The 16,263-nt window shown below is 45.1% G+C and overlaps 1 protein-coding gene and 1 long non-coding RNA gene across 5 annotated transcripts in view; one reads left to right on the top strand and one right to left on the bottom strand.

Moving 5' to 3' along the window:
- The window catches only part of LOC101716900 (intraflagellar transport protein 172 homolog), a 66,773-nt gene that overhangs the window by 40,627 nt on the left and 9,883 nt on the right, over positions 1-16,263 (top strand). For 2 of the 4 annotated variants that reach the window (XM_087216042.1, XM_087216041.1), the window contains 2 exons: positions 2,057-2,180; positions 2,564-2,672. In XM_087216042.1, coding sequence (XP_087072168.1) covers positions 2,057-2,180; positions 2,564-2,654 — 215 coding nt within the window. In that variant the 3' untranslated portion in view covers positions 2,655-2,672. Of the gene's footprint in view, positions 1-2,056; positions 2,181-2,563; positions 4,114-6,551; positions 11,114-16,263 lie in introns of those variants that run through there. The other 2 variants (XM_087216044.1, XM_087216043.1) reach the window with 2 other exon arrangements.
- LOC147826945 (uncharacterized) overlaps positions 11,881-16,263 on the bottom strand; it is a 33,965-nt gene continuing 29,582 nt past the window's right edge. The window contains exon 4 of the long non-coding RNA XR_015452976.1: positions 11,881-14,118. This is a non-coding gene — a long non-coding RNA (uncharacterized LOC147826945). The remainder of the gene's footprint in view (positions 14,119-16,263) is intronic.

Here is a 16,263-nt window from a genome sequence, read left to right as displayed (position 1 = left end):
TCCCTGAACTTCTGCAGGATGGAGCTGCCAAGGTGACCTGCATGGCCTGGTCCCACAACAATGCCAAATTTGCTGTCTGCTCAGTGAACCAAGTTGTGTTGCTGTATGATGAACACAGGGAGCAGAGAGATAAATTCTCCACCAAACCAGCTCACATGAAGGTGACGAGTACTCAGGGGCACCTTGACCTGTTGATGGAGTCTTACAAACTTGGAAAATGTCTTAACCCACCTTCTAGCAATGGGCACAAGAAATGGCCCACCCCTCCTTTTCTCAGAATAAACCTCTTTTTGTACATGCACCTTTTCTTCTTTTTACTTGCATGTATTTTTATTATCTCTCTCTTTTTACTTCTAGTATGGCAGGGAGAGCTACATGGTCAAGGGCATGGCTTTTTCTCCAGATTCCACTAAAATTGCCATAGGACAGACTGACAACATCATCTATGTCTACAAGATTGGAGAAGATGGGTGAGGATAGAGATGGGGGGATGAGATGGCCCCACAAAGAAGGGGAAGCATGAGAAATGCCTCGGTATGGGAGGAATAGGATGGATGAGGAGCTGAGCTCAGGGATGGAAGGCAGTAGGCTTTCTAGCATCTGTTGCTGTGGCCTTTACTCGTCCCATGTGTTCTGCAGTTCCATCCCTAGAGGAATCAGTTAAGTTCAGCAGAGGTCCCAGTATGATGTTGCATCTTTGCTCTGTTCCTGAGCTGCTCAGGCTCCCTGTCATGGCTCCTTTCGGGCTCCTGCAGAGGGCTAGGAAAACTAGGGCCAGGAAAGGTGGGTGTATCAGGTGCTGGGATGAGGAATTTCTGGGGTGGAGCCCTAAGAGTATGACAGAAACCCTTTCCTTCTGTCTGAAGGGAAGCTGATTAACCACCCATGCCCACCCTATGCCTTGGCTTGGGCAACCAGCAGCATTGTAGCTTCTGGCTGTGACTGGAAGATTGTGGCCTATGGAAAGGAAGGGCATGTGCTGCAGACTTTTGATTACAGCCAGGACCCGCAGGAGCAGGAGTTCACCATGGCTGCAGCGAGTCCTGGGGGCCAGTCTGTTGTCCTGGGAAGTTATGACAGTGGGTACCCTTTCCCTGTAAACTCTCTGCCTGACCAAATTATTCTCAGCAGGAATAGAAGCCTGGACAAAATGAAGTGTATGTTTCAGGGATTCTCAGATTGTAATTCATGCCTTTTCTTCTTCCTACTCCCACCATCCATTGGCAGGCCAGCAGTTGTAAATGCATCATGCTAGTGGTTTGTCTCTGTATTTCTCCAATGATTCCAAGGCAGAATTCATCACCATTGTCTGTGTGTTCCCATTGCCTCTTTCAGATCACTGGCTTGGAGTTTATCACAATACATTATCATTCCTTGCTTGTACATATCTGGCTATATTAAAGAGTCCTTGAGAACAGGGCTTATTTTTCTTTTTATCTCCAGTGCCTAGATTAGCATCTAATGCATAGTATGTAGTCAGTGTTTGAATGAGTGAATGAATGAATGGAAAGCAGGTAAACAGTGAGGGTCTGAGTCCCATCAGTTTTTTGGTTTTTGTTTTGTTTTGTTTTTGAGACATTCTTGCTCTGTAATTCAGGCTGGCTTGGAACTCACTATGTAACCCAGGTTGGCCTCAAACTCACAGCAATTCCCCTGCCTCAGCCTCCTGAGTTCCATCAGTTCTTTGAAGGATGCTTTACCCCAACTTTGTCAGTCCTGTCTTTCTGTCCCCTGCACTCTTATGTTTCATGTTTCTTTCTTCTCTAACTCCTACCATTTCTCTTTTCTTTTCCCATATTTCTCTACTATGACAGTTGGTTTGTCTCACTTGCCCTGATCTTTTGTTTTCTCCACTCCTGTTACTTATTTCATTTAATTTTGCCTTTATTTTCCAGCTTCCTTTGCCCCTTTTGTTCTCTCTGCTAAACTGCCCAGCTTATTCATTTTCTTGTATTCCCTTTCTTCTCTGATATAGCCAATCTAATTTCTGTCAGAAGCTTATTTTCGTGCTTTTGCTGAGCCTCTATCTCTTCTAAAAACCTCTACCTTATTTCAGACTGCGGTGATCAACTGGAGTCCTCGAAGAAGCATCTGGGAAGAGGCGAAGCCCAAGGAGATTGCCAACTTAACACACCGTCACTGCCTTGGCCTGGAAGCGGGATGCCTCAGGACTCTGCACAGTAAGTCACTTGCAGTCCCTTTTGCCACTGGTGACTTAGGGGAAATCCTGCCTCTCTGAAAACACACCCACCTGGCAATAGGGAATCCTGTCTTTCCTTTTGATTCCAAACTGACAATGGAGTGAGTGTTAAATGGAAATTTATACTCAGTTGGAGGCCACACATGAGACAGCTGTACAGGCAGGGCTGACTTCTCCCTCATTCTCCCATCCACGTGTGATGCCCTGGAGTCCTGTGACTGCCACCTCTTTCCTTTCAGTTCTTTCAGAAATGCCCGCTCTTCTTTAAATTCTAGAGCCTAGAATTTGAAGATGTCACTAGATACTCTCTTCATGCCGGAGTACAGTATATGTTCCCTTTTATGCTGTCATTTTTCCTTCCAGGGCACACTCTGTGGTGCAGTGGATCAGTTTGACTGCTGCCTCCAAAGGAGCATTTACAAAAATAAGTTTAAAAGAAAAAAGTTTGAGCTGACCTGTGTGGGACCCACAGGTGAGCTACCCACAGCCTGCTGCACTGAGATCTTGCATGGTCCATTCATCCTTGTAGCACTTTCCCACCTACTGGCTGCAGCCACAGTGTCGAATTTAACTTTCATCCCTCTCGAATAGCTGTTCTGAGGAACAGAATGTGTCAGGGAATCACCCTGGTAGCTTTCCTGCTGATGTTTTTCCAGCCCCTCAGAAGAAGTCTCAGTATTAGGTTTAAGGGGTACAGAGATTCCTGCTTATGTCTCCCTAGTTTAGAACTTTACCACTCATCATCCACTGTCAAGTTAATCCTTAGGATCACACATGAACTCTGTTCTTTTAGGACCTCAGAACTCACTATGCCTGATGTTGCAAGCTAATTTCTCAGTTCTTGAGCCCATGTTTTTTCTTTACCTCTAATCTTTTTTCTTTTTTCCTTGGTTCCCTTATATTTTCCCTCCTCATTTTATTCTCTCCAGGAACATTTATTCTTTCTCTATTATGTGTAAGCACTGTTAGGCATCATGAATACAAAGCTAATTATCTGTAAGACATTGTCCCCTAATCAATAAAATCATCACAGCATGTTAAAAATAGTACCAGGGCTGGGCATTTGGCTCAGTTTGTGCTGTGCCTGCCTCAAACAAGGACAACAAAAAAAAATTTAAAAACAAAAATAGGTAATACGGTCAGGCATGGTGGCACATGGCTATAATCCCAGCACTCGGGAGGCTGAGGCAGAAGGATTACTGTGAGTTTGAGGTCAGCCTTGGCTACATAGTGAGTTCAAAGTCAGCCTGAACTACATAATGAGACCCTGTTTCAAAAAAACCAAATAGGGCCGGGGATTTAGCTCAGTGGTTCCACCACCTGCCTCACAAGCTAAGGACCTGAGTTCGATCCCCGGTACCAAAAAAAAAAAACAACCACAAAAAAACCAAATAAAGGGCCAGGGATTTAGCTTGGTGGTTTCACTGCCTGCCTTGCAAGCGCAAGGACCTGAGTTCGATCTCTGGTACCAAAAAAAAAAACAAATAAAAAAAGGTAAGGTGTTTGGAAAGATACTTCCTAAATGACAACATATGCATGGGAGATAAATACATGCAAAAATGTTTAACATAATTAGTTATTAGGAAAATGCACATTTAAGCCACAGTGAGATACTGTACCACTATCTATCCACCGGAATGGGTTAAAAACAAAACAAGCCCAAGTTCTGGTGAGAACGCAAAGCAATTGGACAGCTCAGACATTGCCAGTAGGAATGGAGAAATACCATACAGCCTAGAAATCCCACTCATAGTCATCTACCCAAGAGAAATGAAGATCTATGTTTATAGCAGCTTTATTCATAATTGCCAGAAACTGGAAGCGACTCAGATGTGCCTTGACTAGAGCATAAATAATATGTGGTACATCCAGACAGTGAAATGTTATTCAGCAATAAAAAGGAATGAACTATTGATGTACAGAGCAACATGAATGAACCTGTGTCCCAAAAGAAGCCAGACTTAAGGCTCCATTCCATGTATGTCCATTCATGTGACTGTTGGGAGAAGGTAAGACAGCAGGGACAAAATGCAGACCAGTAGTCACCAAGGGCAGGGCTAGGGGAAGGCTGGCTGCCCAGAGGGAGGGGAATATTTTGTGGCTGATTGCTTTCATATCTTAACTGGTGAGCAACTGTGGCCCACGCTCACAGCTCCATACCCTGGAAAGGGTGAATTCCACTGTATGGAAACTGTACCATAATTTTTCCCCATATTATTTATTTACTTTTTATTGACTTTGTTAATGTTACAGAGTTCTTGCACTGCTAAACCATGCCTGAGAATCCAAAGAAAGAAATGGGGGCCAGGGATTTAGCTCAGTGGTTTCGCCACCTGCTGCACAAGCACAAGGACCCGAGTTCGATCCCTGGTACCAAAAAAAAAAAAAATGGTAACATGGACTGCCTCATCCACCCATCATACAGTCTATTAAAACTTGACTCATGCATTTTTTGTAATTTCACGATCTTAAAAAATTACAACAAGAGCTGGAATTTATTTATTTATTTATTTATTTATTTTTGGTATTGGGGATTGAACTCAGGACCTTGTGCTTTCAAGGCAAGCGCCAGAACCACTGAGCTAAATCCCCGGCCCAAGAGCTGGAATTTAAATCTGTAGGTCTTCAGATTTCTGGTACAGTGTGCCATTAAATAAAACCTCCTATTCATCTCACTCTACCTCTCAATAATATAACCCACAACAAAATTTTGTGGGACAATCCATACTTTTCAAGGAAAACATGGGATTTGAGGTCCAAGAGATTACTTGGTTTTGGTTCCCAAATGAAGTCTTCAGCTTAACCAAGAATCTCTTATTTTTCACTTAATCATCCAGACTCTCCTGGCTGGCTCAGCTACTCACTCAAATACACTAGAAGACAGGCATCATACCTGCCACCTCAAATAATGTCAACATTACTATCCACAGTGGCCAGCAGGGGCTGTCAGGAGGCACTGTGTGTGCCCTCCTAGGAGTCTGATTTCTGCACCAGCATGTTCATCAAGAATGAACTTCTATAAGAATATGGCTCCAACACCAGGATAGTTTTACTTTTTTTTTTTTTTTGGTACCAGGAATTGAACTTGGGTCCTCAGCTTTCGAGGCAGGTGCCAGAACCACTGAGCTAAATCCCCGGCCCTTTTGACAGGTTCTTACTCTGTAGCCCAGGGTGGCCTGGGACTAGAGATTCTCCTGTCTCAGCCTCTTAAATGCTGGGATTATAAGCATGTGCCACTATGACTGGTGAGGGACCCTTTTCTTTCATATCTTCAACTACTTCTTCCTTGTTCATTCTTGCTTCTTATTTTACAAACCTGACATCTAGTAAATGTTCAGTAGCTCTTTTTAAAAAATCAGGCTACCATGGCTTTCCTCACGATAGCCAGCCCTGCTTTCTCCAGAGTGTGCTTCTATCTCACTTTTTTCTCTTTTACTCAGCCCAAGCTCGCTCTGCAGAGACAGTTTCTCCCCCACTCTTCACTTTTACTTTTTCAAATAAACTTTGCCACTGCAAAAAAAAATCAAATTTGCTCAGATATAATTTACAAACAAAAAAATGCACATTAAAAACATATGCCATGGGGCCGGGGATTTAGCTCAGTGGTTTTGCTGCCTGCTGCATAAACACAAGGACCTGATTTCAATCCCCGGTACCAAAAAAATAAAAAAAAAAAACCCACAAAAAAACATATGGTTTAGGGGCTGGGAATTTAGGTCAGTGGCACCATGGCTGCCTCACAAGCACAAGGTCCTGAATTTGATCCCCAGTACCGGAAAAAAAAAAAAAAAATCCCAAAACCTCAAACACAAAACAAACGAAAGACCAAGAGGGCAGACTTAGCTGGGTGAGGGGGCACATGTCTGTATTCCCAGCACCCTAGGAGGGTGAGGTAGGAGGATCTCAAGTTTGAGTCCACTCTAAGCATTGTAACGAGATCCTGTGTCAAAAAAAAATTAAAGGAGGGGAGGGTACTGGGGATGTAGCTTATTGTGAAGAGCCTGGGTTCAATAGCCAGTACCAAAAAGGGGCGTGGGGGGCGGCGGGGGACGAGGGGCAGCAGCCTCTCCGTAGTCCTGAGGATTTAAAGGTTTGCAGCAGGCTGAGGGAGGCAGAGTGGCAACCTGGAGGAGTGGAGCCTTAGGGAGCTCCGATCCTGCCGTGCCGTGAGTCGGAACCTGGCCTGCCTGTGTGGGACCAAAGCGACTCCATTTTGCTAAAATCCACTATTCCCCTAGTCTCTATTGTCCTCACAAATTAATGGTTAAAATGTGCTTGCTCTGGAACAAAAGACACAATCTGTAACGAAGCAAAGTTCCTAAGTTAATTACACAACCATCTGTTTGCCCAGGAAATGAACGTTCCGGGTCCACTATCTATAGAACAATCTGTGAATCTGCTGACCATCAGTACGTGACCTTTGTCCCTCTTCCCCCCCCCCCCGTAAAACCTACATGTAACCGCCCCTCAAACCCCCCCCGATGGGCCTAGCCAATCAGAAATATACACTTCATGCTTGCAAAATGCCAACCAATCATGTAACTGCTAAGTGAAAAATCTCCAAACCTTGCTGTAACCACAATAAAAACCCCGCTAATTTGAAATTCAGGGCTCTCAATTCTGATCCGCTGCGTCCGTGACAGTTGGGAGCCCCTGCTCGAGCTTGAATAAACGGCCCTCGTGTGCTTACATCGGAATCGGCTTCCTGGTGGTCTTTGGGACTTCGCGATCTGGGCATAACACCTGGTGCTTCCCTCTCAATCACGGAGGTGGGGGTTGGGATTCGGACCTAGGCACAAGCAGCTCCCAAACCCGGTTCCTCCAGGCGCAGGCTGGGGCTGTAGGGCACGGCGTGGCCACCAGAGGGCAGCCCTGCCAAGCGCTTGAGCCTTGCAGGCGCAGGATCCCCAGAAACACACAGCCGGACAGGTGGAAGGAGGTTGTCGCCGGAGCCACAGCACATACAGTTATCTCCAGGTCTCCGCTACACAGACAGCACTCTCTTCAGATTCTGGCAAACCTTTTTTATTTTACTTTTTTTTGGGTACCAGGGTTCGATCTCAGGACCTTGCACTTTCGAGGCAGGTGCAGTACCACTGAGCTAAATCCCCAGCCCTTGGCAACCCTATTTTGGTGTTTTTGTTTTGTTTTTCTGAGACAGGGTCTTGCCCTGTAGGTCAGGCTGATCTTGAACTCACTATGTAGCCTAGCCTGGCCTCAAACTCTAGTTTTCTTGCCTCCGTGTTGGGATTACAATTTGTCACTACACCCGCTTGGATTCTGACTTTCTCCTGTCTCCCACCTCTCTTTCTCCTCCAAAGCAGGTCACAGAAACTGCTAGGGCTCAGAAAATAGCCCAAGGTATGGTGCTTCTGATCTAAGGATGATATAGGGGAAATAGATATAACTCCCAACCTGCTAAATATCCAATATGCCAAGAGTAGGAAATTCTTATTGAGAGAAAAATATCTCCTAAGTGAGATGAAGGAGACCCGGAAAGGACTCCACTTACAGGGGAGGCTTCGTACAGCAAAATCACAAGGTAGGTAGGAAAGAAACCATGAGGTGGGTATAAAGTGGGACAAAACTAATACAGGGCAACAAGTATTCAAAATATGTTATCCAAATAAGCAAAAATAATCTAAACAAGGGAAATATTTTAACTCCATACCTGCTAGATATCCAAGAGAGAGTTGTGTTCTTTAAAATTGAAAAATGAATTCCAGGAACAACGTTGGTTAAGAGTAGGAAAAATCTGAGAGAAAGATAGTTTCTGTCTAAGAGAGACAGAAGAGGGACCAGAAACTGGGTTGCCCACCCACCCCGCTTTTCAAAGGTGTTTTGTAGGGCAAAGCCATGGGGTTAGGTGGTACAAACTGAGACTAAACTATAAGACCCAATGGAGGGCTGGGGATTTAGCTCAGTGGCACCGCTCCTGCCTCGAAAGTGCAAGATCCTGAGAAGACCCAATGGAAAATTACAAATTGGGCATGAGGTGGGACAAAACCATGATCAACCAATAAGATTACAAGTACAGTCACCCAGGTAATATTTTTTTTTCTTTTTTGGTACTGGGGATCGAACTCAGGACCAGGCAGGCACGGTGCCACTGAGCTAAATCCCCAGCCCTGCCCAGGTAATATTGATTGAAAGGGGATCAAATGGGAAAACAATCGTGTACAAGGAATTCCTGGGAGGAAATGGGCTAGGGAGATTGATAACTATTTAGAATACAATCACTGCTATTTATCCCCAGGGGAAGTAAGTGGGTGCAGTACTTTTTCTCTGTGAAATAGGAAAAAAAGGGGCAAAGGGGCAGGGGAAGTGGGAGGGGTAGGGGAAAGGAAAGAAGGGAATGGATTTAATGAGACAATGAAAAAAAGGAAACAAAGTCTTTGCAAATAGGGAGGGATGGAGGAGTTGAAGGGAGGGTAGGGGAATGGGGAAAAAATAAGAACCAAGAGAGTATGTAAAGGTGTGTATCTCCAATGATGAATGTCATTATATTGTACACCTAAAATGTACTGATAAAAGGATATACCAAAAAATAAAAAAATAAAATAAAATAACTTCAACAAAAAAAATCATGGCCTGTGTGAGTGCAAGGGCACACCTGCAGGGGCCCCTGAAGTTCCAGCTACTGGGGGTAGGATGCAGGGCTGAGGCAGGAGGATCCCAAGTTCACAGAACAGGCAATACAGTGAGATCCTGTCTCAAAAAGTAAAAAGAAACGTGACTTTATTACATTTCCTCCCTAGGAAGCGCATCAAGTTGACATAGACAGCTAAGGTAGAAATATTGCAGGAAGTCAAGAGGGCTGAGCTCTTGAAGTCAGTGCAGAGGATGAAAACACATCAAAGCTATGGCTGGAGCCACATCTGAAGGTGATTAGATCACAATTAAATTAAAGTCACAATGGCCAGATTTGCATACTTTCCTAAGGGATGAAGAGAAGCTTCAGAGTATTGGTACCACCCTTTTGGGTTTTCCCATTATCTCTTTGTAGGTGGGCTGTCCTCCTCCACCCACTTAAAACCAAGACCACTAAGACCAAGAAGATTTAAAACTAAGACCACAGATTATCAATGAAGGTTAATGATGTCATCCATACACACGACTATGCAAGGCACCCCAAATGTTTTGCTTTACTCTGTCTAAAGTTTGGTTGGTTCCTTCTTTCTGGTGATGTCTGCTCCACACCTATTCTTTTCTTTGGGAACCTCACCTGGCCCGGCCTCCCTTCAGCCCACCCACCTGACAGCAACTCATTTGGGACTCTTCCTGTCTCCCAGGAGCTATTCTTATCCCCCATTCCTATTCCACAATAAATTTTCCTTTTTTTGGGGGGGGGTACTGGGCATGGAACTCAGGACCTTGCGCTTGCAAGGCAGGTGTGGTGCCACTGAGCTAAATCCTTGGCCCAATTTTCCTCCTCTTAACCTCCTTGTTCCTTAGAATTCATTCTTCAACTTTGGGGAACAAGAACTGGGAATATCTGACATCTAGCAGGTTGGGAGTTACATTTATCCCCCCATATCAAAGTCTCTAAGGAACATTCAGAGGCACTTTGCCCTCTGTTCTGTAAGACCGCTGTCCTTACCAAACGCTCTGAGGAGCTGACTATAATGAAGCACACCCAGGGATCCCAGAGGAGCTGACTATAATGAAGCACACCCAGGGATCCCAGCGGTGCCTCCAGAATGTAAGACCAAGGGCCTTACCAAATGCTCCAAGGAGCTGACTGTAGTGGAGCACACCCAGGGATCCCAGTGGTGCCTCCAGAATGTAAGGCCAAGGGCCTTACCAGATGCTCCAAGGAGCTGACTGTAGTGGAACACAACCAGGGATCCCAGCGGTGCCTCCAGAATGTAAGACCAAGGGCCTTACCAAATGCTCCAAGGAGCTGACTGTAGCAAAGAACACCCGTAGTGGAGAACACCCGGGAAGGAACACACCGGACAAATTGGAAAGTGAAACAGACCTTAGTCTGGCCAGATGGCACTCCCAAAGCAAAGTAGTTTAGAGAGGCAATCAGCCCAGAGTCCAGGCTCTTTTTATAGGGGGTTGCAGGGAAGTTAACAGTCTAAATTTACAGAAGAGGGAACAAAGGTTAGTGGTCTTACATTTGCATGTTAATTAGCCTGACCTGTACTGATGGTCAGCAGATGTTTTGTAGATTGTTCTCTAGATAGCTGTGTCCGACATCAGTTTTTGAACAAAGAGTTGAATAATTATGGCTGATACAGATCTTATCTAGTGTCTGGGAACTAACAAGCATCTTTATCTATTTACTCACATTCAATCATGGTTGGAGCTAGGGGAGTTTTATGATTACAGAGTTATGCAGTCCCACAGTTCTTCGGAGGGCAGTTCTGAGCACCCTGAGAGACTATCCGCCAGCTCCAGATTCCATCCCCAGTACCAGTACCACAGAGAACCAAACCAAAGCCTGCCTCAGTCTCCTGCAACTTGGTGCCCAAAGGAACTTTGTTGTTTGGACCCATTCAACTTTCAAAAAGAATCATTTGAACATGATTGTCTGTTCTTTGGGGCCATTCATTGCCCCTAATAAGCACTTTCCTCCCCTCTAAAACTGCCCACATTCTCACTTCCCTCTCCCACTGAAGAGGCTGCTCAGCTTCAACCCTCTGGCCTTTATTTCCTTGTGCTTGTGAGGCAGGCATGGGGCCACTGAATCCCTGGCCCTATTTATTATTATTATTTTTTTTTTTTTTTTGGTACCAGGGATTGAACTTGGGTCCTTGTGCTTGCGCAGCAGGCGGCCAAACCACTGAGCTAAATCCCCGGCCCTATTTATTATTTTTTAAAGGTAGACTTTTAATAACTATCACCAGGTTAAGTCATGGAAAGTAGTTAGAAATTTCTGAAAGGGCATTATTGTTATGTATTGTTAAAAGACCTCATTCTTACATAAATAATATCTAGTACTTCATTGGGACCCTACAGTTCAAAAGGGCCTGGCCAAATAATTCCCCAGACAAAACAGTCCTCCAGGCCAGTTAACAGGCAGCTGTGGGAGGAGCTCGGCCAGGTGGGCGGGGCCCCAGCAGAGTGCAGGGAGGCCTTCTCTGGGCCTTCTTGGAGGTCATGCTGTGTTGGCTCCTGTGCCTCCTGTGTGGGTGTCACTGAATGTGTGCTTCCCTCCAGATGTGTCCGTGCCAGCTTGCTTCAGCACACTTCAAGACTGGAACCTTAGGAGGTAGGGGAGAGATTCCCTGTATGCCCACCAAACCAGAAGTCCTCTTCCCCAGAACAGGGCATAGAAATGTGAGCCTTGTGCCCCACAGCAAGCCTGAAAACCTAGAAAAGTTGCTCTCTCCCTCTCCCTTCAAGCCCCTAATTCTAGGAGGTCATGTTATTATAGACAGCTAAATTAGACAGAAATTAATAGGCAGTCAGAGAGGGATCGGGCCCTCCAGAGAGTCGGTGCAGATGAGACACTGAATCTGGCCGGAGACAATCTGAAGACAACCACTCCCTCGAGATGGAAATGCAAGAGCCCAGCCTTCCAGCCTCTAGAGATAAACAGCAGTTTGAGATTGTGCTGGGATCAGCTTACCAGGTTGGGGAGCCCAGACAAGGCCTCAGCCACCAAGGTGGGTGACCAGAACGCCCGACCCAGACACCCAGCCCTTTCCAGGAATGCCTTTGTTCTCTGCAAGTACAAGGTTAAACTGAAGTTAATGATACCTACTCTATACCCTTGCTAATGATAAAGGGGGAAGAGATGCAACTCCCAAGCCTGCTAGATATCTGAAGTGTGAGTTTGTGTTTTCTAAAATCAAAGAATGAATTCTAGGAATAATGGAGGTTAAGAGTAGGAAAAATCTGGGCCGGGGATTTAGCTCAGTGGTGCCACTGCCTGCCTCACAAGCACAAGGTGCTGAATTTGATCCCTGGTACCAAAAAAAAAAGCAGGAAAAATTTATTGAGAGAAAGAAAGCTTCTAAGATAGAAGGTGGACCAGAAAATGGGTTCCCCCCTCACACTGATTCTCAAAGGTGTTTTATGGGACAAAACCATGAGATGAGGTGGGTTCAAGGTAGGACAAAACTATAGTCAACTAATAAGATTACAAGTACAGTCACTTAGGTAATATTGATTCAATGAGAAATCACAAGGTGAACAAAAGTAAGAACAACCAATAAGATTATGACAAGTATACTTGCTCAGGTAACATTGATTAAATGGGGAAACAAGTCATGTAGCAAGCATACAAGGAATGAGCAAGGATTTTTCAGTGATAAGGGGTGGGTCAGGGATCTTTCTTGGAAGACCTTGGTGCCCCACCCAGGTGATTGATACCTATTTAGAATATCAATCAGTGCTATTCATCCTACGTGGTGTGGTAGTAATTCTCCTTTTACAACAGGGCCTTCAGTGTATGTGTCTTCACTCTCCTCCATCTTGGCTCCTCATGGCCTGGCCCTGTCTGTCTACAAAATATTTAATTAACTATCTGCAATACTACAAGCTTCCCTTCCCTACTGGATCAATATTAGCTAAGCAACTATACTTGTAATCCTATGGGTTGATTGTGGTTTGACCCATAGTTACCCAAGTTGTGATTTTGTGTATAAATCACCCCTGGACAAAGAGCCTCAGAGACCCCCCACTTTCAGAACCCCTCTGAAAGGGGGGGGGGACACTGTAAGACTGCTGTCCTTACCAAAGGCTCCAAGGAGCTGACTTATAGTGAAGCACACCCAGGGATCCCAGCGGTGCCTCCAGAATGTAAGACCAAAGGCCTTACCAAATGCTCCAAGGAGCTGACTGCAGCGAAGAACACCTGGGAAGGAACACACCGGACAAGTTGGAAAGTGAAACAGACCTTAGTCTGGCCAGACGGCACTCCCAAAGCAAAGTAGCTTAGAGAGGCCTAGTCCAGAGTCTGAGGCTCTTTTTATAGGGGCTTGCAGGGGAGTTAACAGGTGAAATTTACAGAAGAAGGAACAAAGGTTTAGTGGTCTTACATTTGTATGTTAATTAGCCTGACCTGTACTGTTAGTCAGCAGATGCTTTGTAGATTGGTCTATAGATAGTGGTGTCTGGAACAAAGGGTTGGATAATTATGACTGATAGGGATCTTATCTAGTGTCCGGGAACTGAGAAGCATTTTTATCTATTTACTCACATTCAGTCACAGGTGGGGCTAGGGGAGTTTTATGATTACAGAGTTATGCAGTCTTACATTCCCCACTGATTTTACAACTTAAGTAATCTAACTTATAGATGTAGGCATCCATTGTATACAACAGCATGACAATATTAAGCATATACACACAACTGTAATGACCAGAAAAAGTTGTTTTAACCATTGTAGGTTGGGCAACCATTTAGTTAGCCATTGGCTCAAGTCCCAGCCATCTTCATTATGTACCCTTTGAGCCAAGTCTTCCAATTGTTTTATATGCAGGACATCCCTTCCGACCATTTTATCCTCAGACATTTAGTTGTACAATTTTCATACATAGCACATTGGGTATTATTTGACAACATTTTTAGGTTTACGACATGGGGCACATTCCCAATACATGATGGGAATTTACATCAACATTTAGATAGAATTCAGACAAATTAAGCAAGTTTGCCAATTGAATCCATACATTCTTTTTTTTTTTTTTTTGATCTAGTCCTCTTGGGGGCAATAATGCCAGTGTCCCAAATTATATTATCATGAAGGCGAAACATCTCCAACCCGCTCCAATCTTAGCTTTTGGTCGCCTGGTTGGCTGATAACCTTCCATTTGTCCTTTTTGACATCTGCGGGGGGTCCTGCTTTCAGATGGTTTCGATGTATCTAGGCAGAATGTCCAGCCACCTTCACCGCCAAGGGAGTTGACAGGACAACAGGAACCGGTCCCTTTCGACGAGGTTCCAGGGTCTTGGAATCAAACCTGCGAATAAAAACCAAATCTCCCAGCCTATAGGGTAAAGGTTGTAGGGGTTTTTCATTTGGACTAGTCATTTTCTCTTGTAATGTCTCATGTAGCTCAGACTGAAGCTGATGAACTGCTTTTAAGGATTTAAGGAGTCGAAGGTGGGAAAACTTTTCCTTTAATTCTACATCTATTTATGGAATGATTGGGGGAGATCGCCCATAAACAATCTGGAAGGGGGACAAATTGAGGGGAGGCTTGGGAGTGCACCTCGTTCGGAGGAGGGCAAAAGGGAGAAGCTCTACCCAACGTAGTTCAGTCTCCAAGCATAATTTAGTCAGAATCTCCTTTGAAGTTCGATTTGGTTTTTTTTGTTTTGTTTTGTTTTTTTCTACCTGTCCTGAACTTTGAGGCCTATAGGCACAGTGTAGATTCCACTTTATTCCAAGAATATTACTAATTAATTTAGATATCTTAGCCGTAAAGGCTGGACCATTGTCAGACCCCAGAGCTAAGGGCAAACCAAAATGGAGAACTATTTCTGTCAGGAGCTTTTTAACTGTTACTTCAGCTGTCTCCCTCTTAGTGGGGAATGCTTCTACCCATCCTGAAAATGTATCCACAAAAACTAGCAGGTATTTGTACCCATACATGCCAGGCTTCATTTCAGTAAAGTCCAATTCCCAGTGTTCTCCTGGAGTTAGTCCTCTGTGTCGGACCCCAGGGGGCCCGGTTACCAAATTTGCATTTACCTTGAGGCAGGTGGGGCATCATCTCACCATGTCCTGGGCCTTTTGGGCTAATCCCTCACTGAGGAAATGAGGTTGCAGGTCAGCCATCATCCTTTTCTCACTGAGGTGGGTGGACTCATGTAGTTCTCGCAGCAACGTATCTGCTACAGTGGCTGGGAGCACCACCTTTCCATCCTTAGTCATCCACAATCCATGTTTTCCTCGAGTCCAGCATCTTCTGTTCATTTCTGCTACTTCTTTATCTGTGTATTCAGGTTTTTCTGGGAGTACCGGTGTGGGAAGCAGAACCATTTGCTTCCCCACTGATTTTTGGGCAGCTTGTTTTGCTGCCTGGTCAGCAGCATTATTACCAATCATCTCAGGGCTAAGCCCCTTCTGGTGCACGTGGCAATGGATGATGGCAACCTCTCGAGGCAACCAGATTGCTTGTAGCAATGCCAATATCTCAGTCTTATTTTTCAAAGTCCAATCCTGTCCAAAGGTCAATTTGTCAGCCTCTCGGGTTAAAACAGCTGCTGCTGCTGCTCTCAAACAAGTAGGCCACCCTCAGGCCACTGGGTTGAGCTTCTTTGAGGTATGCCACAGGCCGCTTCCATGGCCCAAAAGCTGAGTAATCACTCCCTTAGCTACCCCATTTTTCTCTGCCAGATACAGGGTAAAGGGCTTGTTTAAGTCTGGCAATGCCAGGGCTGGTGCTGATGCAAGTGCAGTCTTAAGCAATTGAAATGCCTGCTGGTGAGCCTCAGTCCATTTGAGGGGTGTATTTCCTCCCGTAGTGGCCTCATGCAGGGGTTTGGCAATCTCAGCAAAGCCAGGAATCCAAATCCTGCAATAGCCAACTGCTCCTAGGAATTCTCGCACCTATTTCTTTGAGCCTGGCTTTGGAATCTGGAGAATTGTGGATACTCTCGATTCTGCCAGCCTTCTCTTTCCCTTTTTAAGAATATAGCCATTCGATCCTCATAAGGATCTCTGTTGTTAAACACCTTCATTGTCACACTGATCAACTTTTCCCTGTTTTCTCCCTCGAACCCCTCCATCCGCTGTAATTTTTCCTAATATCTGGGGCCGACTGAGTAACAAAAACCAAATTAATTGCCTGTTAATTTGCAGGGGCATCTGGGTCAATTGGAGTATATGTACGGTATGCTTCCAACAGACGCTCCAGAAAGGCAGAAAAGGGATTCCTCAGGTCCTTGAAGGACCTTGCTTACCTTGCTCAAATTGGTAGGCTTTCGAGCGGCTCCCCTCAAGCCAGCTAGGAGATGCTGACGGTAGCTGTGGAGCGCTTCTCTCCCACCCGAGGAATTAACTTGCCACGGGGGGGATGGGTGGACGGAAGTTGCGCCTCAATATGGGCCCGCTGTTGTTCATCGAGTGGGCCCTCCATTCCTCCTAACACCAACTTTAT

The sequence above is a fragment of the Heterocephalus glaber genome, unplaced genomic scaffold (genome assembly GCF_053883595.1).
Source record: "Heterocephalus glaber isolate CG9 unplaced genomic scaffold, H.glaber_assembly_v1.0 deba00001457, whole genome shotgun sequence".
NCBI lineage: Eukaryota > Metazoa > Chordata > Mammalia > Rodentia > Bathyergidae > Heterocephalus > Heterocephalus glaber.
This window is presented reverse-complemented; position numbering and strand designations above follow the sequence as displayed.